Source organism: Lissotriton vulgaris, chromosome 8 (genome assembly GCF_964263255.1).
Source record: "Lissotriton vulgaris chromosome 8, aLisVul1.2, whole genome shotgun sequence".
Lineage (NCBI taxonomy): Eukaryota > Metazoa > Chordata > Amphibia > Caudata > Salamandridae > Lissotriton > Lissotriton vulgaris.
The window spans coordinates 1223422184-1223449457 of NC_141696.1; the positions used below are offsets into that span (position 1 = coordinate 1223422184).

Sequence of the window (27274 nt, forward strand, 5' to 3'; positions counted from 1 at the left end):
GAGGGAACTATTCTTATAAGTAGGCCAGAGTTGGGCCAATGGTGGAAAACAATGGTACAAATTAGGGGAGTGTTGGACTTGGCCCTTATTGTCCAAACATTTTTCGCTTTTCGACCTAGCCTTTTTACCATGTGTGAAATTATACCTGCTGTGCAATGGCGTGCGCAGATCTATTTATACTGTTGTAAAGCAATGTTACTTTTAAAATGGACGCCATTTCTGTCTGCTTGTGCCGCCTGCCTGAGGTGGGTTGCCAGTCTAGTTGTCTGTTTCCCACCTCCAGCTTTTTGGAGGGAAGCCTGGCAGACAGGGTGCTCTACACCTCCCCCTAAACCAGTTGGGACCGGTTTCCCAGGGAACCTTCCAGAAGCTTCCAGCCCTTTCTGGTAGGTGGGTGAGGGGTGTATATATAGGGGGGCTGTGCCACCATGTGCTCAGGCCAAGAGGTACCGCCACAAGGGCCTGTGTGCTGGCCCCTGGGCCCATCTGTACCCCTCTGCTGTCCACAGGGCCAGCGATAGCCCTTTGCTGGAGTGAGGACTACCGTGCCAGGAGGAGTGCCACAGAATGGGAGATGACCGTTCCCAGGAACTGCTGTCCTGTCTTTATGAGTGCCCCCTGCCTGCTGAACTTGCCCAGTATTGCCTGCCCGATCCCCTGTCCTAGCGCCTCATGAGTGTTACAACTTTATTGTGTGGGACCTAGCGCCTTGTGGGCACTACAACTTGATTCCAGCCCAAGGGCTTTCCTACCTTCTTGCGCCTCCTGAGCGCTACCATCCTATGTTCCCTGCTCTCCTGCTTCAAGCGCCTCATAGGCGCTATATTTAAGTTGCCAGAAAGAAGGAGAGCTGTGTATTTTCGCTAGCGGGTGCCTACCCTGCGTTTGTGGTCCTATGCTCTTGCCCACCCTGCGTGTGTGCCGCAGTTATGCTGATTGGGATCACGGGTGCCCACCCCGTGTATTTGCAGCGCTACTAAGGCTGATTTCCATAGCGGGAGCCCACCCCGCACTTCCAAACTGCTAAAATCAATGCTGAGGCCCGGGCCGCCGAGGGCACCAACAGCGGGAGCCCCGCATCGCTGCCCTAGTGCTGTTTGAAAGTAGAAGGAGTCCACCCCGCAATCTGCACTTTAACTTCGGAGGGAGCCTGCCCCTCATTGCGGAACAAAGGAACTGCCGGGACTCACTGCCGCTGGCCCAAGTCCTGGTGCACCATAAGCGGGTGCCCAGGATCACCGTCACAGCCCGTGTGCACAGAAAGAGGAGCGCTCAAGAGAAGCGGGTGGAACACAGACCCCGCACCTCCTAGTGGGCGGGGCCTGCTGAGCCGGAGTCTCGCGGGCTCCATTTCCGCCTTCCCCGCTGCCTGGGGGAAGCCGTCTGGAGCATCACGAGCTCCCCATTCAAGTCCAGGAAGGCGCTGCTGCTGGCGGGGCTGTAGGAGAGGGTAGCCCCAAGCCTGCGGCCCAGCCTTCAGCAGGAAAGAGAAGAGTCCCGGAAGAGCCGGTGAGTGGGGCTTTGTGGCAGGTCTAGGGGAGTTGGTCGAGGCACACTGTCTGTGCCTTCCCCCTGTGTTCCCGAGCCCCAGAGGAGGGTCCCTCGTGCCCAGGGCAGCAGTGTGCACCAGCTGCGCCTTAGAAGTGGGCAGCTGCCACGGGGGCAGAATATTGTTTTAAAGGCCAACCGGAGCCCATTTGTGCACTTTCCGAGTCCCAGAGTAGGGGGCTCCAACGTCCCAGTACTATATACTTGCCTCAGCTGCACCGTGGGGGCATCCTTGTTCTTAGAGTCCCAAAAGATCTCCAACTTGGCCATCGTGACAGTCCTAACAGTCCCAGAGGGGGCTCCCCAGGAGTAGTGGTGCCAAAAGGCTGACCTGCGATGGTGGGGGCACTCATGTGTGTAGCTTTTTCCCAAGGGTTACTGTTAGAACTGGGGCCACCAATTCCGACACGGTAGCTTGGTGCGAGGCAGGAAGGCACCCGAAGGCAATGTGTAAGCAGTGGTGCAGCACACACTCGCACTGAGACAGTAATTCGCATGCAATGGAATGACACCACAACAGGTTTATTTATAAACCAAGACTCTTTATCTCATTTTTAGTTCAGGCAGATATCCCTTCTTAGTTACTAGGCAAATGGAGCAACCAGCTCTCAAACCTCAATTTCATAACAACAGCACTTTTGATATTCAGGGACTTCATATGAAACATTTCTTATGCGGACATTGGTATCAGTAAAATTCCCCTCTGCACTTCTGCAATGAGGCAACACTTTGGGAGCATGCACCTAGCATCAGCAACATGTCTAAAGCATAATTCAATTCAGGTAACAATTCTGATTTCCTGGAATATCCTACAGTCAACACTCTAAACTCACTAGGCAACAGTAGTGAACTTTGTAGACATGAATTTAGCGTCCGTAACACTTGCTAGGCACGCATTCATTAGGGCAACACCTTGGCTGCAAGCATTTAACATGAGGGACATTTGCTAGGCGGGTAGGTGACGTGGGCAATGCCTATCTCGTTAGCTACTTATCTCATGTGGCAGATGGTTATTACCGGTATTCAGCAGGATTGAGGGCAGTTTGATGCTCAATTGAGGGAAAACCCTAAAGTCAAAAGGCAGTTCTATGCCCAGTCCGGCCCAGCAGCTCCACAAAAGTGGGTTAAATGGGGGCTTTGCGGCCCAGTTGCAGTCTGCTGAGGGGAGGTGTGGTCACGGGGTGCACCAAATCAGGCCGGGCCAGAAGGGGGTTAATAGGCCGGAGCCGCTTGTTCTCACTTGGCTCCTCGGCCTCCCCGCTATGCCAGCTGATATCTCTGCCCTTCCCCAGGGGGGTTACCTTGGTGCTTCCAGCCTCGGTTAGGCCCACGCTGCTCTGTCCTGGCCTGGGGGGAGGTCGGGGCTCCCGCCTTCCTTGGAACCCCCTTGCTGGTGTTCCATCTCGGCTCCGGGCCTTCCGGGGCTCGATCTGGCCTGGGAGTCAATGAGGGTGCGGCAATAGGGGGCACGGCTGCCTCGTCCAATGGCAGCGCGGCTCACCGGGGCGCGGCCTTTGACGTCAACGGCACCCCGGTTGCCCCACAACGCTCTCGACTGCTCCGAAGGCCTGGCGCGGCCTCCCCGGCACCTGCAGCGGCCCTTCCTTCACATCGGGGGCCGCAGCGGTAACATCGGACCCGGTGCCTCTTCTCCAGCAGCGTAGGTGGCCGTAGCGGCGACTGGTGGACCTACAGCGCCCTAGACTTCGCGGTGATCCTCGGCAAACAGCGCACTCCGGCACAGCCCTATTCCACAGGTTACCGGGGCTGCGGAGATGATCGGCGAGGCCAGTAGCGCTCCTCACTTCAGGGCACAGGGGCAGCGGCGGTGATTGGGCAATTAGCTCTTAGAGGTCCCAGGGCTTAGAAGGCCCAGCGCACGGGGGCACGGCAGCATTTTGGCCAGATCCTGGGCTGCGGCGGTGATCTTGGCAAATAGCGCTCAATGGGCACCGCGCTGGGCAGCACAGCAGATTACTTCTCCTTAGCGCAAGTTGGGCTCAGATCTAGCAGTATGGCGCTAGGTGGGCACAGTTCTGATAGTATAGCGCTAGGTGGGCACATCGCTTTACCTGTTGATCCCCCAGCAGCAGCAGCTCTCATAGAGTCCTCAGCGCTCCCGTCCCAGCGCTAATTATGGCAAGACTAAGTTACAGGTTCTTGATGGCAGTAGGGGTTGAGTTGGCAGGTATAAGAGGCAGGATGGTTCTCTGCAGCACAACGGAGTTGGTCCCCGAGTTTCCCCCTCACTGGGCCATGTCAGCAGGCAGGTAGAGTCCCTCAGCTATCTTCGGTACAGCAGGGCCTAAGCTCATTCAGTCTCAGTAGTGTTGGTTCCCCCCCCCTAGGCCCAACTGCCTATACTCCGGCAGAGGTTCCCCCAGGTCCAGTGGTGCTCAAACTGACTAGCCAGGTTTTCCTCCTTTCCTCTTATACCCCTAGGTCAGGTGACCCTCCTGTAAAGGTGGCAAAGCATAACTCCTCCCTGGGCTGGAAGGTTCCAGGAGCTTCTACATGTTGGTCTATGGGACAAAAATGCGGGACTGCAAAGATACAGTATCAGTGTGTCCCAGCCTGCTCCTAACTACTGGTGCGTGAGTTCAATGGCCACTCGGCAGTAGCAGGGGCCTGTGGCAGCCATGTTATTAGGAGAGCGCACCTGCACCTCAACACTGTTTGGCAGTGGTAAGGCGCCCAGAGGCCTGGGTCCAACAAAAAGATGGTGGCAAAAATGAGGCACAAAGGGGAAAAAATACGGGGTAAGACCACCCTAGGGCTGACAGGTCTAACAGTTACTATGCCGAGGGTCATGCCTAATGTATTTCTGTACCTAATGCATTCAAGCTCCGGATGCTTTCATTCCAGGCCATCTGTTGATGTGATTTATGCAAATGTACTCTTGCCTCATGTCATGCCTCCAGGCTCATATATGGTATGCCTGATGTTACTCGTAATGGGTTTTCATGCCTAGTGCCTTTTCGCTAATGTGGTGATCCTAGTGCATTTATGCTAATGTTTCAATGCTAACTCTTTTATGCTTATTGCATTGCTGCTAAGGTTTATGTTGATGTCCGATGCAGTGAGGCTGAACTATGCACATTGTGATTAATGCCTAGTGACAGTATTGCCCCCATGCTAATTGTGTGTAATGCCTTCATGCCTCATGTGAGATGCTGCATGCTAATGCCTTCCCCCTAATGCAGGATGTGATATAGGCTCATGGTTTAGGCCCCAGCTGAGTATGGTGATGCCTAATGTTATGCCTAATGCTATACCTACTGTTATGTCTAGTGTGGTGCTCAGGCTGTTAGGCTAAGGAGGATGTCCTCGGATCCCATGGTTACGCCTATGCTGATTTACTCCCGGGATACGCTGATTTACACCCCGGGAGGAGGTTCTATGTTTATACCTGAGCTAATGTGGCTTATGCCTACCCTGATTTAGGCCATTGTGATTTATACAAATGATGTTATGCATAATGGGTTCTCATGCCTAATGCCTTTATGCTACTGTTGCCTAATGCTCTTTCCATGTGCTCACAGGTTTAGGCCAAATGGACTTTAGGCCAACCTGATTTCTACCATGCTAATTTTATGAGGAACAAAGAAAAACCAAAGGAAATGATGGACGGGGCGTTGACAATACAAGCACTCACCCCCAGTCAACTGATCTGGGTTTAATCCATCACCATTCTTTAGCCCACTCTGCCACCTCAGTTCAGACATGGCCATATGCAAATCAGTCTGACCCTGTGCCTCATGGGAACAGTCCAGGCCGAACTGCCAAGCCATGCCTTCCCTGGACCGGAAACAAGCTACCGAGGACCGGTTTCTGGCATTCCAGCCGTCTTCAGCCCGCCTTGCTTGAATCCAGTGGCAAAGTGAGCAAGGGACTCCTGTTCATGCCTACTTGATTTATGCCACCTGCTCACGCTTGTATGCAAACGTGATTTATGCTAAGTGCACGATCTTGCCAGAGGTTACTGGTGGATATACTTTTAGGATTGATGGACTTGACCTTCATCCCTTTGTACGAGCGATGGTTCTGGCAGCGGCCCGATTGGCCCTGCCCTGTAAATAACCCCATAAAAATGATTGCCGGGTGTCAGTTGGCACTGTGTTCATACCTGGGATAATATCCTAACATGATCTGCATTATACATATGCTGTTTTTTCATGCAACCTGGTGTGGAGTCTCTCTTTGTGGTGTGCCCGGCGTGTCGCCTGTGTGTGCTGCGCAGATTTTTTACACATTTCTCCTGGAGTTTGGCCCACCCACTCTGTACCACGCTACCCGTTTCTAACAGGGAGGAACACCGGTACTGGGGCCTTGTTAGCAGGAACCCAGTACACACTCAGTCAAAGTTGCATCAAGTATTAGGCAAAAAGTGGGGGGGGGGGGGAGGGTACTGCAACAGAACCCCAGCTTCCTACACAGCCCCTACATGGAGCACTGTATACTAGAGACTTACAAGAACATTAAATGTGCCAGTTATGGTATACCAATTTTAACGTGTTTAAAAGAGCGAGCACCAATACTTTACCACTAGTTAGAAGGGATTAAGTGTGCAAAGTCTTATGGCCAGCAAAAATAAGTTCAGAGAAAAAGGCAGAAATCAGGGGAACCACACAAAAGATTGTGATTTGCAACAAATATCAAGCAAAGGATCAATTAAGTTCAAAACAAATTATATTCTATACACTGCTTAGTACTACCATTAACTGACTATTGTATGAAATACATGAGAGAGGCACATTTCCAACAAAGTAGGCATACATAACTCATACTGTCAAAGTCTATATCCTATACTCCTAATAACAGCCCAGCACATTCAATCATTTTCTTCCACAAAGGAATTTCAAATCATGTGTATGGTTTTCTAAACAATTCCTATTTTTCCTAAATATTTAATGTCGCCTCAGTTTGATATTGACCGTAGACCACACCTCCACAGTGATTGGAAGCCTTGATTTTCCATGCTTTGGGATTGTTCATTTGGCCATAAATGAAGGCTCAGAGCTAAGCACTCACAAATTAAACCAAAAATGAATTAAATTGTAATATTTTAATGGTATTGAGAGTGGATCCTAGGGGACAATTTTGTAAGTGACAAAACTTAATCTTTCAAATACATCATCCCAAAACGTCTGCACTCATATACAGTCCAATAATATATAGATCATGGTATTTGCGTCTCCGTTACAAGTCCAGGACAGAACATTATCCTGACGACCTAATCTGTATTTTACTGGAGTCTAATGCCTCCTGCACACAACATATTGTTACGAAAAATGCAGAGATATGTCTATGCCTTATATATTCCATAAATCAATTATCCCCACATTTTTATAATCCTTTGTGCCAATATATATTCCTAACCATTTTGTTTAATAATGATGCCTTAATACCATTTCTTTTGTAATTGTTAAAAACTAATTACACACCCATTTTTCTATGAAGGACCGATGATGAATACATTTTTTTCCAAAAGAGAACATTTCTAGAGTCCAAAGCATTTCATATAGTCTTGGGGTTCCCTCCTCAGTCTTGTAATGAAATTGTATGGAGTGCTCAGAAAGGTTTTCTGAAAAGCAAGAACAGGCTTAATCTTAAGTAAGGTAGCCTGCTGAGGATAGCGTTTCCCTCGTCAAGTTTGGTAATTTACATATTTCCCTAGTTAAGTTTATTAATTACTGCATTTGTATATCTGTGTGGAGTGTTTAGGGGAGGAATCATTTGACTTTGTGCAGCAAAAAACTACCGGAAACTAGCTGTGCGCTCAGGGATTTTGACTTGATAGTGAAAACTCTTAAAATGTTTGTAGGTTCATGAATTTAATTATGTTATTGCTACTTTCGTGTACTGGTTTGTTATCCACTTTCAAATTCAAACTTTTTCCTCAATGTGTTTGAAGCATTAATATGTGGTGATCTGTTTGGGATGTATCAGGGCATGTCATCTGGAGACAAGTGTGCTAATGTTTTGTGAAGTCACTATTTCACCTATGGTTTCATGTATAAGATGAAAACCATCATCAATAGAACATAATCTGGGGCATGCTGGAAGACAAATGTGAAAAAGAGGCAGTGGCATAGTTAGACTTACTGCCACCCGGAGCGGGCCCTAAGTTTGCCCCCCCCCCCAGTGCCAGTTAAGAGCAGAGGTGGGTGGTGGTCAACGGATGACCTGTTCAGCGGTGGGGGTCGAGGGAGGGAGTTGAGTGGAGTGGAGGTGGATCTGGCAGCCCCTGCTCCACCCTAGATACGCCTCTGAAAAGATGCAGCTTCATATGATCATTCTAGGATCTAAAGGCTTGAGTGTGTTGTTTAATCTGCGGATTCTGCAGCCTGAGTGGTAGATCTGTAGGTGGTTATTCTCAATGATTTGATTCTGACATTGCATGGCATCTGCTTTCTCAATTATCTTTCTGACAAACAGTGGTGTAGCTAGGGCTTTTGGCAAACTGGGCGATCCCTTGGTTTGCTACCCAGTGCCAGTAAGAGCAGGGGGGAGGATGCTGTTGAAAGACCATGCACTCACGGCTTGCCGCCGCCCACAAAAAAGTAATGCCTGGACCGACCCCCTACACCTCACCCCAGCTATGCCATTCTGACAAAGAGGCAGTGAGTTATAGGTTTCTCTTGAGTCCAATATGAACTCTTTTTCAGCCAGGGGGAGGATCTGCCCTCATTTGAGGTTGGCTGGGAAGAATCCTTAGTGGAGGGAAGTGTTGCACTATTGAGAGAGTCACGGCCTGCCCTGCATTTCATGCCTGATTTTATGGCCCTCTCTCTGTTTCAAGTGACCCCTGACTCTAAACCTTAGTTTCTTGTGTCTGAAGTTCTTCAAATTCCCATTAAGGTTTATTCACCTGCTTTACATGAAAGTGAACATGATGTTAGGATTAACAGACACATCAACTAAGGCTAATAAATATACAACGTTTTATTTAATTGTTTATGCTTCTTACATTTGGACAAAACATTATTTACCTATTTAGCAGTATTTAGTATATAGGAACAACCTAACACTAAACGATGGGGACATTTCAACAAGATGCTGCACATTTTGCCTAATGTATAGCGCAAAGACGTGGTATATTCATATTCCCACTTCAAGGTGTTAGAGGGTATGACACGTAGCTGCCAGTTGGATTAGGAGTGCAGTGATATTTATAAATTGCATTTTAATGCTGTTAGCTATTGATAAAGGTTTGCTGAGGACAATAATTTCAATGTTGGTGCAAAAAGTGACTAGCTTCTGTTGAAAATCGTTCATGGTTCTTAGGTCACATATATGTATGGTTTTCGGGGTTTCATAAAAATGCACATTTCACATAAAGTAAGTCAACATTTGCACAATAATTACACGTTTGTTCTCCTTTGCCCTAAACACAGTTTCAGCAGAGTTCTGATGAAGTTCCCAAATTTCTTCACTGAAGGGCTAACTGCACAAGGGTGGTGCTCACTGTGCTCTGGGTAACTAAAAGGCATGACAAAAACAAGGGTTGCGCAACATTCCCACAAGCCTTTGGGTGTTTGCGGTTCCCAATCACAAGAACACTCTTTGGTCTGCCTGGAATTCCAACCCAGACCACAGTGTATTCTGCTGGAATGCGACCATTTGCCAAGTTCCATCAGATGAGTTGAGATGTACTGGCATCACTAATGCCCATTCGCAACAAACATCACAAGCCAATCATGAAGGCTAATTTGCAGCTATCAAATGTGCTCTGGATGAATACGGTTATTGTGGAGGGATAAGATGGCTTTTAAATAAAGTGGTTATATTTTTCATCCGCAAAGGAGGGGCGTGGGATATTTATCATATTTTGAGCCTGAAATGAACACGTGTTCTCAATGTCTGGGACATTTAATTTGCAAGACCTCTTTGTCAAAGATTGTAAACACGTAGCACAGTCAAAATGTTAGTTCAGAATTGCTATCCATGTGAAATACTTGCTAATTAGCTAAAAAATATGGAGGAATCTTGTCTGCCATACTAACAGGGTCAGTTAGACACTGGGGGCCTACCCCACAGAGAGAGCCCTCATTTAAGACTTCTCAGCCCCAGATTGGGCTGATGGGTGTCTTAGGTAGTTTTGCTACAGTGCTATTATTACCTTGGGCAGTGTTAAATTGTTGTATGTGACTGGAACCTTAAAAGAATGGGGTTCTTTTGCTGGAAATGTAGTTAAGGGGAAGAGCAACAACATAACACAAGGCAAAACAAATGATAGAAGAAAATGATAACAAAGCACACACAACAAAACAGAACGCAGCACAGCAGGCACAGTACAGCACAATAATGCAATGTACTAGACAGCGCAAAAATAACAAAGAATAAAGCAACACAGCACATTAGCCCCACAACAGAAGGCAACACAAAACATATAGACAAATAAGTATGTCACACATAACTCCCCCCACCCCTAAATTTACTTTTGTAATGAAGTGGTGAAAGGGGTTTTGAACAAGCATTGCCTTCCTTATCACTAACAATATGTAACACCACTGGTCAAAATTATTTGTGATTTGGCCCTGACGTTTAATTTGGAAGCAAACTCTTGGCACCCAATCACTAAGTGTCCCTTGTTCCCACAGATTTTTAGCACCTGATTTAAAGTCTGGATCAGAAAATGGGACGACTGCGGACAACTTATTTTGCAGCCATTTTGCACATTCTGGCCACAGTTCTAAAGCAACAAATACTTTTATGTACCTGAGATATTATTACTCAGCAGAATGAAGAGGCCATCATAAATCACGTGTCATGGGAAATAACACCAGTTCCAAATAGTGTTTCTGTTACAGTTCTTGTGCCACCGATCACCCAAGTGTGCCAGAAAATAAAGTACCATCACCGACCCAGCTGCATAGAAAACCTGAGTCTTTTGACACACACATCAACAACCACAACGCTCTAAAAGAGCCACTCCTTTTATTTTCACTTTGACAAAATCTTAGTTATCGATCTACACCAAAGTCAACAACCATTCAGAACATCTGGATGGACATGTGAGAACCACAGAAAAAGTGTGTCAAGATTGAGAAAGCACTGGAATGCCACGCGACTGGAACCACTGGAGCTGCACAAGGTGCCACAGTCCATCCACTGACACCAACATGCGAGATGCGGACTGTGATGGCTAAGCTCTGCTCAGTTTGCCAGCGTGCTGCAGTAGTTTCATGGAGCTGTTATGCGCGCCACGGTGCATTAATATATGGTATTATAGCATTTATATAGTGCTTCATACATACCCTGATGAGCTCGACAAGCACTCCTATGGGTGTTGGGTTCCTAGGCATCTTTTGGTCAATGCATGGTTGAGGAGGTTGGTGATTTTAGTTTGGCTTGTGTAGGAAGGTGTGGATACTTACCATATTTACTATAGGTCTGAATGAAAAGTAGAACTTCTGTTCATGTACAGCCTTCAGTTCATGGAAATATTGTTAAGCAGCCGGGGAATATTTTCTGCAGTTCATCCTTGAACAGCAGCTCAACCACTAATGATATGGTATCAAGCGGCTGGAAGCCTGCCTTGTGTACAAGGGCATTTTCAGAGGAGATACTCGGGCAGCAACGTGTGCAATGGAATTCAAGTTCCAAATGTTAGACTTTATTGGGGCAAACTGTTAATGGCTTCAAGGCGCCAGTGTGGCCTGCAGGGATGGCATCTTACTTTGTTGAAGGCTTCAGTAGTCCAGTTTGCTAAAAGCACATGTTCAATGTTGGGCCTGCAATGCAAGAGTAAAGGTGAGCTTTTATGAATCAGGTCAACAAAGCTCTCCATTGAGTCTTTGGGACATTTAAAGAAACAGTGAGAAGTTTAGGGAGGCAAACTAAAAGTTTAAAAAAGGTAGAATTGCAGTCCAGCCCTCTACATGGGAGGAAGGCGGTAATAGTAAATCGAAGCTGAGACAGAAAAAAAACCTAGTTCTGAAACAAGGATGGAATAAATGTCTAGGAGTTACAAAGGCCTACTTTGGGGTTATAGATACCCCTCTGCCTCTCCAACAGGGTCACTTGTACATTTAAATATTCAGTTAAAGTAACTTCATAAATAGTGTCGTTTGCATCATAATCTATTTTATCCATATGTTCTCACTCAGCAAGGTCTATTACAACTCATGACTGCTTATTAAGTGTTCTTGTACAAATATAACTTACCTGTAGCTTGTGATCGTTAGGTAGATGCGAAACTAGTGCAATAACACCCACAGTTCCACAGGTGCAGACCCTTAAGTGAGGGTGAGTCAAATTTCAGATCTAGCCACTACCAGTAAAGCACTGGTGCCAGCATACACTCAGGAGGTGAAGAGGGGAGTCCAGCATCCCAAATGTTTGCACCCTGTGCCTCTGCAAAGGAAGCCTTCTCTGTAATTAATACATAAGCCCCTCTGCAACACAAAGAATGCCACTGTTGATGGTCTCCAGCAGGAGACCAGCCCATCATCAACGATGACTTAGAGACTGCTGATAGGATGCTCAGGGGGCGACATCCAGAAAGCTGCTGCTCCCAGCGCCCCTCCAGTGCCACAGCTCAACACACAACTCTGTACGCAGTGAAGACCACTTCACCACAGGATGACACTGTCTTTTGGTCTACCCAAGTAGAATGCAACAACCCCCTTCTGCATCTGCTTGTATACAAATTATTAATGACTTGCAGCGTTTTATTGAAGCTTGTTTCGGTAGGATTTGGGGGGATTTAAAATTAAGAGGCATTTATTAACATGGGATGGCAGGAAGTCTAACTTGGACATATGTCTATGTGCTCTTGGTGCACAATTTACATTGGAATCTCGCTATGGCAATGTATGTGACACTGCTGATGATGATACCATATTTTCCCAATCTTTCTAGACACTCAGAAAATATTCTGTAGACTGTGGGCATATTCACTGGATTGTGTTGGGTTGAAAAGTGTGGTCGCATTCTTCTTACTGTCATCAGAGAGCACAGTGGTATGTACCTTGTGCACAAATTCTACACCATTTGATCCAGATAAATATGGTGTTGAGAAATATGCACCAGTCAGATGTGTTGACAGATCTATTACTGATTGAATACACCCAGTCTCCCACCCTGATCTCCATAAGCCCACAGTATCAGCCCGATGACTTATTACTGTATGGGAAAGACCTGGCTAACCAAATTCTGCAAAAGACTAGCTAGTTTTCTGATGCTTCTGGTTTCTGGAATTTCCTTCTAAGAGGTTCAATATAATAATTTTGTACGTTGGGGTTGGCAGTATATTCATAAACCTCACACAACTGTCTTCCATAATTTGCAGCATTATTGCATTATAGCGAACTGGGTGGCTAGAAACCATATGCAGTTTTGCCATACAGTAGCTGTCAATCACAAGGCACTGGTAAGATCAACCAAATGCACCACTTAAAGTAGAACTTAAAGAAGGCCTGGGTAGAATTTCAATAATGCTGGAGTAACCAGTGTAATTTTGGTAATTCTGCATTACTCTTTGACATGGAATTACCGATAATAGCGCAATTACACCCGCTTGTGTAATTGAAATTAATTTGGGGGAGAAATCCTACAACAAGAGCACAATTAACGAGCACCTGCTCGGGCTGCTGTTCATGTTCTGTTGAATTTAGAACTATTTTCTTAGCGCAAAATGCATCCTGGCGTCCACTTTGGATGCAAGGTTTTTTTTGCTCTAAGAAACTAGCGTTATGTGCTTGGAGTAAGTTATAGGAAAATCCTGCCCCAAGTGCACATTTGGCAAGTGTGAGCAGCTGATCACACTCACTATTCATGTTCTGTTGTATTTAGCTTTATTTCTTAGCGCAAAGTGCATCCATGCATCAATTTTGGATGCGAGGAGGCATTCGTGCTCTAATTGAATATCCCTAAATGCTGAATTTTTGTTCCATGTAAATCCACTCAACTTTGAAAGGGGCAACAAGGATACTGTGGTCCGATGACCCTTATAGTGCCAACAAGTTTCTCCCCTACACTACTGGCCGCACAAGGTCATGGGCGTGTCATAGGACCATAGTATCTTTGATGCCCCTTCGATAGTTTATTTTAATCGTTCCCATGCACCCTGCTAATAAAGGTATACCTTGGGAGTGGATGAAGAATTTGTATTTACATGTTACGTTCCCCACATATTAATATACAAAGAGTTCCCTGATACACAGTTGAACCCACCCTGCGGGTCAGAGTGAACCCGATGACGAAGCATGCCACTACTAGAGTGGGTGAGGCTTACATATAAAAAAGGATCATTTTAAAATATTTTTCTCACCTCTTAATGAGGTGGTATATAGGGTTGGCACGCATGCACCCACCACCAACCCCATGTATTCCCAAATAGTTTTTTATTCTTTTAAGTATGATTATTAGACCTTATGACACCTTTTCGTTGCTTCAGACCTGCTGAGAGATATAAGTGCTATGCAAAAATCAACCCTATTGGCTTTTTCTATGCTTGCCTCAATGCATCCCCTTCAACAGGAAGGAGAATGGACCACACACGGTCCTGCCTTTCTTGCAAAGTCTTCTAGTTCCTGCAGACTCTTCAATCATCCTTAGTGGAGAGGGTGGGGGAGAGGAAGGGGAGGCAGCTCAGCTTTAGGTGTGCTAAAGGAAAAATAAAGAAGGAAAGGATGGGGTGGGCAGCCGTATATTTGAAAGTAGGGAGCACCCACAAAAACAAGTAGTGTGCAAAAATTAAAGAGTATAGAAACATGGAAGGCAATAAAATGTCTGAACTTTATTGCTTCATAAAACATCTGTTTTCATAACCTTTTTACACTCAGAGCAAGCCGGTTTCCAGCTCCAACATAAACTCAGTTTAGTGCGCGTCTTGCAATATCAAACACTATTTTTATATGCTTAAGTTGATTTTATGTTGTTTTGTAGAAGAGTAAGCTCGGCAAGTGCTGTTGAAGTCCGTCGAGGGAATGTCTGCCGTCTCCAAGGACGGGCAGTGCATTGTTTTATGTTTTTTTAATGGCCTGAGCAACATTTCTTCTGTCTGATCCGCTCCTATTCTGGGTTTTCCCTAGGCACGCGCGTCCGAGTGGTCGCAGTCCATGAGCTGCCTCATGATGAAGTTGGAACAGCTGAACATCGACATCGAAGACGCCCTGAGTACGGGGTCCTCTCCTGCCAGCACGCCATCGGCTAAAAGACGCAACCAAGCGGTAGGGGTATCTTACCTTTGTTAATATGCAGCTCAGATCCAGGCATATGCATACTGCAGAAAGGCACAGAGGCAAGCAGCGGTGGCTCCTCCCTAATGGCGGAGGAGCGTCTCCCCCCTGCTAAAAGCCAATAGAAGAAAAATAAAATGATAATAAAATATTTTTATTATCATTTTATTTTTCTCTGTCTGGCAGCCGACATGAGTCTAGGGTGGGGCAGAGCCAGGCAATGCTTAACAGGGCAGGAACGGGTAGGAAGAGTGGTAGGTGCACTTGTAAGTGCGCATGTCAGTTTGGCAGCCATCTTAGGCCGGCCAAACAGACATGCCCACTTAGGTTTCCCCAACCCGAGCTGTGATGCACAGACTCCCAGGTACTGTCTGAGCGGCAAACCAGGCCACTCACACAAATTCCAGTGCTTCTCTCATACTAGGAATAATATTCCCAGCATGAGAACAGCATCGGGATTGGCATCTAGGAGCTTGCTTAGTGTGCAGCAATCCGTGGAAATCCGGGAGGCAAGGATTGGGAGAGAGGAGCAAGGCGGCGGCCCCCGGATCTGCAGGTAAGAACAATTTTAGATTTTTGAACTGTCTTTCGTGCTTTTTATTGTATTTCCCCATCTCCCCCGTCTCACCACTTCGCAATGCGAGCAGCCGTCACCGGCGGCAAGGGAGAACAGTTCCCCATGAACATTGATTCGTGGAAATGCCAGAGGAAAGGAAGGAGGGAGGCCAGATGGGCTCGGTGCACCAGAGCATTCTTTCCGGTATCCCCCAATACCCCTGACTGGGCTCCTTCACCGCAATTGATAATAAATGGAATCTTTCCTTTTACTAAGCAGCAACATAAAACAGGGTTCAGCTTAACTTAAAAACACAATAAGACAGAGGGGTGAGAGGATAAAAGACCCTCTTCAACCTCCCACTCAGTAATTTAAATCACAAAAAGAAGAGGGATAATAATGATATGTGGTGGTGGGTGAGTGAAAGGGGAATGCACCAACATTTTAAAACTGCCCTCACACACAGCATGCTTCATCACAGGGCTGCTAACACACCTCCGCGCCTGCCCAACCCTGGAGGTGGAGCAATAGGGAGGAGAAGAAAATACAAAATACTGTGCCACATCAAGGGAATTTGTGCAGAAAAATTGATATAAAACTGATCTCAGGGAGTCCTTATTACAATTTTAATGTTAGGTACTCTGTCCAGAATTAAAAAATGTAATGAAAATGTGGATGCTGGGTTGGGGAGCTTATAATAAGACTCCAACCCTTCCACTCTGCTAAAATGTCGACATGTTTCAGCCGGCAAATGACAATACCCCAGCTTTCCTCAGGACTCTCACAACTGTGACCCCTGGGTGTTCACCCTCCCTTCTATAAATCCAGAAGAAAGGGGAAGTCACCTTTCATAGAGCCCTCCACATTTGGAGAGGAACCGAGTTTATTAAATTCTTAAACCCGAAATGGTGGTGGGGGAGTGAGAACCGCTTCCCATTAGCACTCTTACTTGCGAGGTAAGCTGTTGCCTCACCTAATCCGTCTCTCCCTCTGCGCCGCGTAGGACAGCTAAACTGAACCTGCAGAAGGAGGCAGTGCTTGTTTGTTGTTCCTGAGTGCTCTTAGCCTTCATTTTTCAGGCACGATAATGGGTCCCTAAGAGATGGGTGTGGCTCTTGACATCTTACCTGCAAAGAGTGTGCATTCTCGGGCTGCACAATCAGGAGAACGTTTCACTTTCATCATCAGGGAAATCCAGAGGTGACAGGATACTTAGGTGAGTTCCGCAGGCCTCGGGCCTTAGGGCTGGGGACCCCAGACTTGGCAGCATGTCGTCAATGAGGCTCTAGCTGACCTCTTTGCCCCTGACACCATGCTGTTTCATGGCAATGGTAAGATAGTTTTGTTCCTTTCAGTTGCCCTCCTGTGGGCCATTTAACAGTTGCATTTAAGATATCAGAGATCAGAAGCTGGACTCAAAACATGTATCTTAAATTGTAGAATCGAACTGCTGCTGATGCCACTCTCTGACATTAACTTAGCTCGCTGTTGCAGTTTATTCATCACATTCAGAGCTGTTATTTGCTCACATTCATGCATGCACACGCACACATCATATTTGACACCATTAATTCCTAGCTTTTGTGAGCATCACAACTTTGCATTCCGGGACTCATTTTTTAATCTTTATCATTAGCAGCTTAAAACCCAGTAAAGCGCTCTTGGATAAAAAGTTAAGACTGACTAAATGTGTTTGACATGGCATGGTACCTCTTAGAAGCTGTGGGCATCTATCCCTTCACTGCTGCCAAGGGTTTGTCTTTTTGTGCCTGCTTAGTATGAGGGAGACTTGCATAGCTGCTCATCTGATTATTTGTGAGGAAGGCTTCCATAGACGTTGCCTGCTTTTCATACTTTGTGCAAGGGGGGCTTATGTGACTACTGTTCGTGCTGCACCTGTTTTGTAAGCGATACCAAAGGGGTTGATAGACGGAGCATTTTAGCAAATCAAACTCTCACCCCCAGTGAACTGATCTGGGTTTAATCCATCAAAATTCTTTAGCTCACTCCACCACCCCAGTTCAGACATGGCCATATGCAAATCAGTCTGTGCCTCATGGGAACAGTCCAATCCGAACTGCCAAGCCATGTCTTCCCTGGATCGGAAACAAGCATCGTGGGACCGGTTTCGGGTTCATAACCCTCTTCAGCCAGGCTATCTTGAATCCAGTGGCAAAGTGAGCAAGGGACCCACGTCTGAGCATACCCTGCCAACTTAGGGCTAACAAAGCGATACCATGATTTTCATACTTTGTGCAAGGGGGGCTTATGTGACTACTTTTCGTGCTGCACCTGTTTTGTAAGGCTGGTCGGCACTACTTCTTTTTTTCGGCACTTGTTTTATAAGAGGAAGGCCTAAACATCTACTTGCTGTGCTGTACCTGTTTCGTGTAAGAGTGGATATTACAGCCGCTGCCATGTTGTCCCTTTTTTGTGCTACAAAAGAAAAGTTGCACAGTTTCTGCCCAGGCTGTGCCTATTCTGTATATGAAGGAAGCTTGCACAGCTCCCTCTCATGCTGCCGTTATTTTCGGTCAGGCAAGCTTGCACCGCCTGTCCATGCATTGTGCCTGTTCAAGGCAGCCTCTGGATCTGTGTGGGGGAATCATGCAGCGATGCTGTTCTTGCTGTACTTGTTCAGGGTTTGAGGGGATATTGCACCCCTGCCTGGGCTGCTCCTGTTTTGTGTATTGAGCTTTATATGCTTATCTTTAGGTTCCGAGCGTATGACAGTGCATGCGCTCTTGCTTGTGAAACACTATTTACAACAAGAGCTTGCAGCGCATCTATTGCTTATCATTTCTTGGCTTCAGTTTCACTCTTCTTTGCTGTCTCCCAATTGGCCAGCGCGGGCCAAGCTTCACTTCCTGTTCTTTTCTGTGGCGCATTGACCAAGCACAGATTGATTAAACCTAATTTGTGTCCGTCCACTGCTTGTGTAGTAATTGAGGTACTATTTTTTCTCCTGCTGTTGCTTGCCCCTCTCACCTACCACTTTTAGGTGTTGCTGCTTACCCCTCCAACCCGCCACTTCTCTGTCTTTCTTTCCCCTTTCCCAGAACCCTCCCTGCTAGTCCTTGCATGCCCATACCCATACCCTCATCTCCTTACTCCACCCTTGTTTGCCAACCCTTGTTTAGCGCCTAGACGCTCTCGGGCATTCGAGCGCAATATAAATGTTAAATTCATTCATTCATTCAATCCTGCCCTCCCCTTCCCGCCTGAAAGAAAGCACTAGGACGTGGGGCCAGAGCTGGCTGTGTCATATCACTTTTTGATTAACACAGCCACGTGGCTCTACAACATGGAGACAAGACATTGGCAGTGCGAAAAGGTCTCACATAGGTGAGACCTATTGGCTTTAACAAAGTTTGTTTTTGTATGTGAGCAATACTTGTACGACTACCACGAGTTCCACCTTCGTTAAGAGACAACCTTGCTCTGTTGCTGCCTTTGCTACTGTATACTTTTTCAAATTCTGACATGGTTGTGATAGCCCTGTCGTGATTGTAAATAGTTTAAGGGAGACACTGGCCCCACATGACTGTAGGGCACATGCTGATGATGAACAAATGACTCATGAGAAAGAAAGACAAATAATAATAAGGAGGGGAAATTGCAGTGTGACACAGGGTAAGAGAGGGCATGTGAACACGAGCACTAGGAGGGGGTCAAGAAAGAGAGGGTTCTAAAAGTAAACTAAAAAGAATAGGGAAGGGATAGAAAAATGGTGAAGGGAGTGAAAAAAGAGAAAGAAACAAATGAAATGCAGATGTAATGAAAGAGCAGATGTGACCGCAAATAATAAAAGTAAGAGAACGAAAAAACCTAAAGGAAGAATGACATAAAGAAGAGCGAAAACAGTGAACAAGAAATAAGGAGAATAATGGGTAATGAAGGGGAAGCTTGGGCGGGAAGAAAACTGAAGAAAGGAAAAACAAGGGGACAGCTAAATACAGAACTATGATACACCAAAAAGAACAGAACAAAGAAAATTGTATATAACGGAAAATATGAACAAAAAGGATAGGTAACCGAATATGTGAAATAGAATGGAAAGGGAAAAAATGTAGAAGAATGGAAGAAAGAAAACAAAAGGCGAACCATGACAAGAAGACAGAGAGAGAGCAAGAGGTTGAAAGAGATAGATGGGTGCAGCAGTCGAATAGCAGCTGGGTACTGAGGTAAGAGGGCAATAGACAGGTGTAATAAGATAAATTGAGAGATGAGCAGTTCGGGATAGACTGCTCTGATGAGGAACAGGGTCAGTAATGATTTGCATAAGGTGATTCTCTGTCTAGAGCGGCACAATAGGTGAAAAACGCAGGGGCGGGTGGCGGGTTTGGGGGAAAAAAAAGAAAAAAGTCAAGAAAAAGTACCTGGCGGTGGCCGTCCCAGCCACCGCGTCTTCTCCAACAGGAGACACCGAGCCTCCTAGAATCCCCTGAATAATCACAACGCTGCCTTAAGCAGCATTGTGATTGATCTGAGCGCCATGGTTCAGCGCTCAGGGAGGCACTGGGATGCTGGCCATGCTCTCCAGTAAGGCAGTGTAATACAGCCTGTGGAGAACATGCACAGTACGCATGACATTTTGGCCAGCCCGAGACAGCCGGCCAAACCTTCATGCACACTTTAGGTGGAGCCACCACTCCTCCTCTGGCCTTGACGTCAGGGGATGCCGACCCCGCCCGCCCTATCAACGGGGCTGCTTTGCAGTGCAACGGCAATAGTACAAGTAAAATGAAAGTAAAGGATGGCCATTAGTATCATTTTATTTTTTACTTTGCACAGCTTTAAAGCAGTGGGGCGGCGCTCCTCAGCCTTAGCGGAGGAGCCGCCCCTAGAAAAACTATGGGTTGGAACGCTACCCAGGGCAATTGCCAGTGTTTTAGACTAATTGCAAATGTTTCTCCCATCACCTTTTGTGTATTTGAGAGTAATAGTGATGGTAGAGGGGTAGAAGCATGAAAATAAAAGAGAGGAGTATAGGACAAAACAGGATCTAGAGTAAGCTGAAGGGAAAACTGTTAAGTATAATAATAATAAGGGAAATATTGAGGTAGGAGCCAGTAGATAATAATGGAAACTGAAGATAGATGAGAAAACAGGAAAACTATACAGATGAGGGGAACCAGGCGGCAATAGTCAGAGAATGAGAGATGTGGATGTAGGTGTTAAATTGGGAGACTAAGGTTGAGAAGTTTAGAGTGGCAGAGATGATGATGGCGGAATAAGAGGGATAAAGCCAGAGGGTGAACTAAAGAGATAGAGATAATTAGTGGGGAAAATAGGAGGAAGGCTGAAAGGGAGACTAGATGGGGCATCCCATGGAATTGAAGATGTGACGGTGAGGAACACAGGGGAATTGTGGGAGGCAACTGTAAAAAATGGTAAATGTGAGAGAACGAGAGCGTTAGAGTTAGAGATATGAGATACAGAGTAAACAAACAAGGGAAGCGGGCACGCATGGGGAACTGGAAGAAATAGAGTAAACAAGAGAGGCGGAGATGCCAAAGGAACCAGGAAAAAATGAGGAGAGCAACTGGCAGAAACATAGGCAGGAGAAAAATAGCTAGATATGTGATAAAGTGTGAACAAATATATGTGAAAGTGAACAATGTACAAAGGTTGAGAGTGAGAGGGTTAGCTTTAAAGGTGAATACGAGGCTGAAATAGAGGACTGAAATAAAAGGACCGATATAGACCTAAGAGAGAAAATGGGCGAGATAAAAGAAAGCCAGATGGCTGAAGACGAAAAGCTGGGGAAGCTACATAGAGTAAATGTGTGCAATTATTGAGGTGAGGTAAAAATCTTATAAAAAGTAAAAACACAATTTGAAGACACGCAGTCCCTTCACCTCTTCAAAGCGACCGCGTGTGTTTTATGGTTTACTGTTAAATGGCAGTTTCATTTAAATGTAAACGTTAAGTGTAACATTTTGTAATTGTGTAATTGTGTGGTGGAGCTGAGTAAATGTACATAAGAGAAATCACATGCACACCAAAAATTAGTTACAACATTCAGGCCCGCATTGTAAGTCTACCAGGAAAATGAGTTTGAGGCTCTTGTCCTGTAGCTTTGCAAGGTTTTACTCTCTCATTGGAGAATTATCTCACGAATCAGTACTTCCTCACTTATACCGATGGAGTCTCTCCATTTCTGTCTCCATTGGAGGCTGAAGGTAGCAAGGGTTGTGCCAGTGTAACAACGGGCAACCCATGGGTAGCAGCGTTAACTCCTACCACGCTTAAGAGACATCCATTGTTTCCTCTTTGTGCTCAGTGTATGACCACTACTTTTTAAGTCAAGCAGCACTGCAAATGGAGTACATGCTAACCCTGGGTGTAGATCGCGTAGTAGCGCTACGGGTAGCAACGCAAAGTGCACTTTGCATTACGCGAGCTACGCGAACTGCGTAGTGCACTGTACAAAATGCTGTTCGCACATATTGCACAGTGCCAGATGCTTGTCCGCACTGTTCAATCAGTGCAAACCGCATCATGCACAGTGCAAGCGGTCGTTTTCTGCAGCTCGAGTAGATTTCTACTCGAGCCGCAGGTTTCTCAACGTGGGCTGGTAGTTTCTCACCGCGAGCGGTAGCGGGCTTACGCGGCCACTCGCAATGAGAAACCTGACCTCCCCGCATTGAGAATCTCGCAGGGAGATTTATTTTCCACGCTCGAGATTGGCAACTTGATGTTGCTGATCTCGAACGAGGAAAAAGTCTCACCGGGATGTCACTTTGCTCGCTCGCGGTCACCAATTTGATTTTGAGGACCGCGAGCAAGCAAAAAATGACCGCTACACATGTTTGCACTGTGCTACGTGCAATTAGCGTAGTGCGAAGTAGCACAAACTTCCCAAACTACGTGAGCATAGCATAGTACTCCACCCAGGGTTAGTACATGCAGGAGCGTAGGCCTGATTAGAGCTGCACCCTCTTACCCAGAGACTAAAAGCAATACTTTAATAGAAACAGTGAAATAGAATCGCAACAGTGTGGACATATGTACTAATGTAGACCTTTAATAGAAACAGTGAAATTAAATCATTACAGCGTGGACTTGTGCTCAAGTGTGGGAGTGTCCACTAAAAACAGTGCTAATGTGCAGCAGCAGTAATAGCATTAGTTTGCAGCGTTCCTGCTGCACTTACAATTTTCCCAGGAAGGATGGGGAATAACCAGCAAGAATAGAGTTGCAGTCAGTAAATTCTTCCTGTTTTCCATACACTTTAACTCTAGACGTCATCCGGTGGATTAAACACTGTCCTGAGTGAGATTCCAGGGTAATTAGTATCAATGATAAATAGAGTGGGGCAGTAAAGACTACCAGCAACCCAATTGTGGGCATATTTACCACTCCACCAGTTACCGGCAAATCATAAAATGGGGGGGGTTAATGCTCTAAATTATGCGATGTTCAAGTTACCTTAGAGTCCCAGCATGTGATGTGTTCCAGACAAATAGAATAAACATGCTAATTACGTCCAGTACTCTCGTGCCTGTTTCCTGAACTCTTCTTTTTTTGGTGTATTTTGCCCTGCAGCAATTGTATCCATACACAGGACCCTTTTTACACACTGTGAAAAAATGTATTGTTTGGAACCCTGACATACTCTTATAGCGCCACTGAAGTGATGAACAAAACTGATATGTTTCATTTCACATAATATGTGTGATTCTTGTTTAAATTATGTGTACTATGCGCATCTAGAGTGTAAATTGAACACGAGAACTTTACTCGCAAACATGCCACAAAGGATGCCTCATAAGACTAGTTTGAATAGAAAATGCCTCTCCACTAGAACATAAGTCACCACAACACATTTTCTGCTCTTACCAAAATAAAAATAAAAACTCATAATGGCAACAGTTTTGCAAAAATTGTGAAACTCGAAATATAGTCATTATTCAAGATTTCACCCAGATCTACAATAAGTCTTTTTAGGAGTAGGTGCTCACATTAGTGTAGAACGTACATTCCTAAATTGTTGTGATAGGCCAAATAATGACTACTTTGTAAATATGGTTACCACCCCCTTTGTACTTCCATTCCAATCAAAATGTACATGTGTATAACATACTTACATCTTGTACATGTTACGTACATGGACATCACACGAATGTGGGTACATAGTGTACACTTGTATACAGTATGACTTTTGCCTGAGCTAAAAAAAAGTGGCATGAATCGGTGCCAGTGTGAATATAGGGCCAGATGTAGGTAGCCCTTTACCGATCGGAATCGGCCGAAAATACCGATTTTCGGCCGTTTCCGATCGGTAAAGGGCTATTGAGATGTAGGGGCACATTTTCGGTAAATTTACCGATTCGGTAATATGTACCGAATCGGTAAAATAATTACCGAATCGGTAATATTTACCGATTCGGTAAAATTACCGAAAATGCAATGTAGGTAGGCAATGTACCTTGTGCACATGGCTTACAGAATCGGTATTTTACCATGGAATACAAATCCATGGTAAAATACCGATTCCGGTGTGCATGCACATGTGTGCATGCACACCTATGTCATGTGACAGGCAGACCTGCCCTTAGGGCAGGTATGCCTGCCACATGGCACCTGTGCCTGTTTAGGGGGTGCCAGGGGGTGTCAAAGTGACACCCCCTGCACCCTTGTGAAATTCGGTATTTACCGATTCGGTAAATACCGAATCGGTAAAGCCTATTGATTTCTATGGGCTTTGAAGCCCATAGGAATCAATAGGCTTTACCGATTCGGTATTTACCGAATCGGTAAATACCGAATTTTACCGATTCGGTAAAAGGGAACATCTGGATTCCCTACATACCAACCCCTCACATTTACTGAATCTTAATTACCGAATCGGTAAAATTCGGTAATTTTCGGTAATTAAGATTCGGTAAATGTTACTTACCTACATCTGGCCCATAGTATTTTAAGTCTCTTGGAGCCCGATGTAGGTAATCCTCTTTTACCGACTCTAAAATACCGAATGTTACCGATTCGGTATTCTAGATTCGGTAAATGAGATGTAGATAAAAAATCAGTATTTTTTACAGAATCGGTAGGATTCGGTAATTACCGAATCGGTATTTACCGATTCGGTAATTGCCATTGATTCCTATGAGCCTTGAGGCCCATAGGAATCAATGTCAATTACCGAATCGGTAAATACAGATTTGGTAATAATACCGAATTGTGAAGGGGAACAGGGTGTCACTTTGACACCCTGTTGCACCCCTGATTTTGGCTTGTGTGCCATGTGACACACATACATGCCCTTAGGGCACACATACATGCCCTTAGGCCATGTATGTGTGTCACATGGCACAGGTGTACATGCACAGATGTGCATGTACACAGGAATTCGTTATATACCATTCAATAGTATTACATGGTAAATAACGAATCGGTAATGGCCTGTGGCACTGTTTGAAGTGCCACCTACATCTGGATTTGCCGATTCGGTAAATTTACCGATTTGATATTTTACAGAATTGGTAAATTTACAGAATCGGTAAATATACAGATTCTGTAAATATAAGGCCACCTACATGTCAAATCCCAAATACCGGTCGGTAACGGCCGAAATCGGCCGTTACCGACCGGTATTTGGCGACCTACATCTGGCCCATGATCTCTACTAACATGAGCAGAGTGTAAATCAAATTATTTTTCCATGCTCCTCAGTCCTATCTTTGGACCTGGTGACACCGCTGCATTTGTCCAGGTCTGCTGGGAGATATATTTCACTGTTTTGCTCAGGCTGCTTGCCAAGCCATGCAATTATGCTATGAGATGATATATCGGTTTACATAGAGTTGGATAAAGATGTAAACATCTGTATAAATGGCTGGGGAAAAGAAATGATTAAACGTTTGCAAATGGCTCTTTGTTGTTTCTACGGGTCATTGGATGCAGCTCTGCAAGAATCCCATAGTTCTCTGCTTTCAAAACCCGAAATATATATGATGGGGATTCCTTGAAACTGATTTATATATATATATTTTTTTTTTACTCAGAACATATCACGCTGGACTGACACACAATGCTTGTAGTCTAAAAAACACAAAAATCCCTGAGATCGGTGCCATTTAATGGAATCTTGGTCAAAGTGCTTGTTTTCAGCAGTGAAGTGACAAATGTCACCTCCGATGTGGAAGGCGATTCTTGAAACTGGTGGAGTGGAGCGTTCACTGTCTGAATACTTCATAAATCAGGATGAGACGCAACTGATTATTGCAGAAGCTGTAGAGAAAGAGGCATATGGAATGGTAAAGAAGGCACCATATTTGGGAGTGAAGATTACTTGGGACATATATAGTCCCATCAAAATTAGTTGTGAAACATTATTTACAAAAACGTGCTTCACTTTTATGAGAACTTCGGACAGATTGTTCACTTATTTTGTGAGTTAATGCACCATGCATGAATTCCTTCATTTTCATCAGCACCTCGTCATGTCTCAAACACATTATTTAATTGGGAGGATGCTTCAATAAGCAGTTATATTTGGGTGTCCAGTGACCCTCGGTGGACTGTCCTTTTCTTAAAACTTTCATTGGCATGCCTGTGGTGGTTCCATCTGGATTTTTAAATGTACTTCTGAACACACCGTGTCAGGCTGGTGAAGCTGATGAATGTGAAGATATTCTCCTTATGATGTGAGCCTGAACCTTCAACAGGTGTTGTTTTCACTTTGGTGCACTGATTACATTTTTTGAGTGGACAGTCCTGAAAAATGTAATAGTGATGGTAACAGTGGAGTCTGATATTAGGTACCTGTGTGTGGTACTCAACATTACCATCAAGAGTGCACTATATCAAAATCCTTTCCTGACTGGGATTCTCCATGATTCAGGTTGCATATGGTGTGAAAATGTGAAGTATATGGTGGGAATATTATTTGATATGGGGGAGTTCAGGTCATTTGTTGAACTCCACCTATGGATTTTCATTGTAAAATCCAATTTCTATAAATTCCTGCAAATTATGAAACAGGAGAATAATAATGTTGAAACGAATAGAAAATTACATGTATGTTGTGTCAGGGGATGAGTTGAGAGAAAAATGGGTAGTAAACATTAACAAGAGAATCAACGGGAAAGGATGAAGTTGAATACTGAGCAACACCACTGAAGTGTTCAGGGATGCTCAGTTAAAATTAATGCAATTTATCATAATGCACAGAACTTAATATACAGACGAACGATTAATACTTTTTTCTCTGGGACAAATTTGCTATGTTCGAGATGTGGAAAAAAGCTGGGATTCTTCCATATGGTCTGGGGTTGTCCTGGCATCATACTTAGGGTAATAGTACAACTTTAAATGGAGCCTTCTGGACTGTCCAACTGCAGTTGGAGGCCTGTGTGCTGGGTCTGTCCCCCACAGTAGAAATAAACAAGCAGTGGAAATGCAATAGGTCTCGCATTAGTAAAGTTTGAGCGATTGGTATTGTAAATGACACTTTTTTTATTTATGTGTTGGTTTTGAAAATAGCAAAATTAATAGCTTTGTCAGTTACAATGTCAATAGTTTTAACTTTCGCAAATGTGACACCTATAGCATTTGTAATGCAATGTGTGTTGTATTTACGTGACTTAGATGTATTGATATTACAAATAACAATGGCTTTTAATTTTGTAAATAATTAATACTTAAATAAAAGTTATTGTAATTTATAATGGCAATAGCTTAAACGTTTGTAAATAACTTTTGGGAAGATTATGTTCAGTGTATTTTATTGTGACGAAAATCCAAGAACATTGCATTTGCACCTACATACACACAGAGCCACACACACACACACACACACACACACACACATATAGATGTGGTGGTGGTGGATCTGGGGGATATGGTGGTGGTGGATGTGGTGGTGGTGGTGGATGTGGTGGTTGTGGAGGTGGTGGATGTGGTGCTGGATGTGGTGGAGGTGGTGGTGGTGGATGTGGTGGTGGTGGATGTGGTGAAAGTGGTGGTGGATGTG

The 27274-nt window shown here is 45.1% G+C and overlaps 1 protein-coding gene across 1 annotated transcript in view; it reads left to right on the plus strand.

Moving 5' to 3' along the window:
• LOC147698519 (uncharacterized) overlaps nt 1–27274 on the plus strand; it is a 308742-nt gene that overhangs the window by 246629 nt on the left and 34839 nt on the right. Inside the window, exon 2 of the mRNA XM_086936251.1 lies at nt 14589–14726. Coding sequence (XP_086792377.1) covers nt 14589–14726 — 138 coding nt within the window. The remainder of the gene's footprint in view (nt 1–14588; nt 14727–27274) is intronic.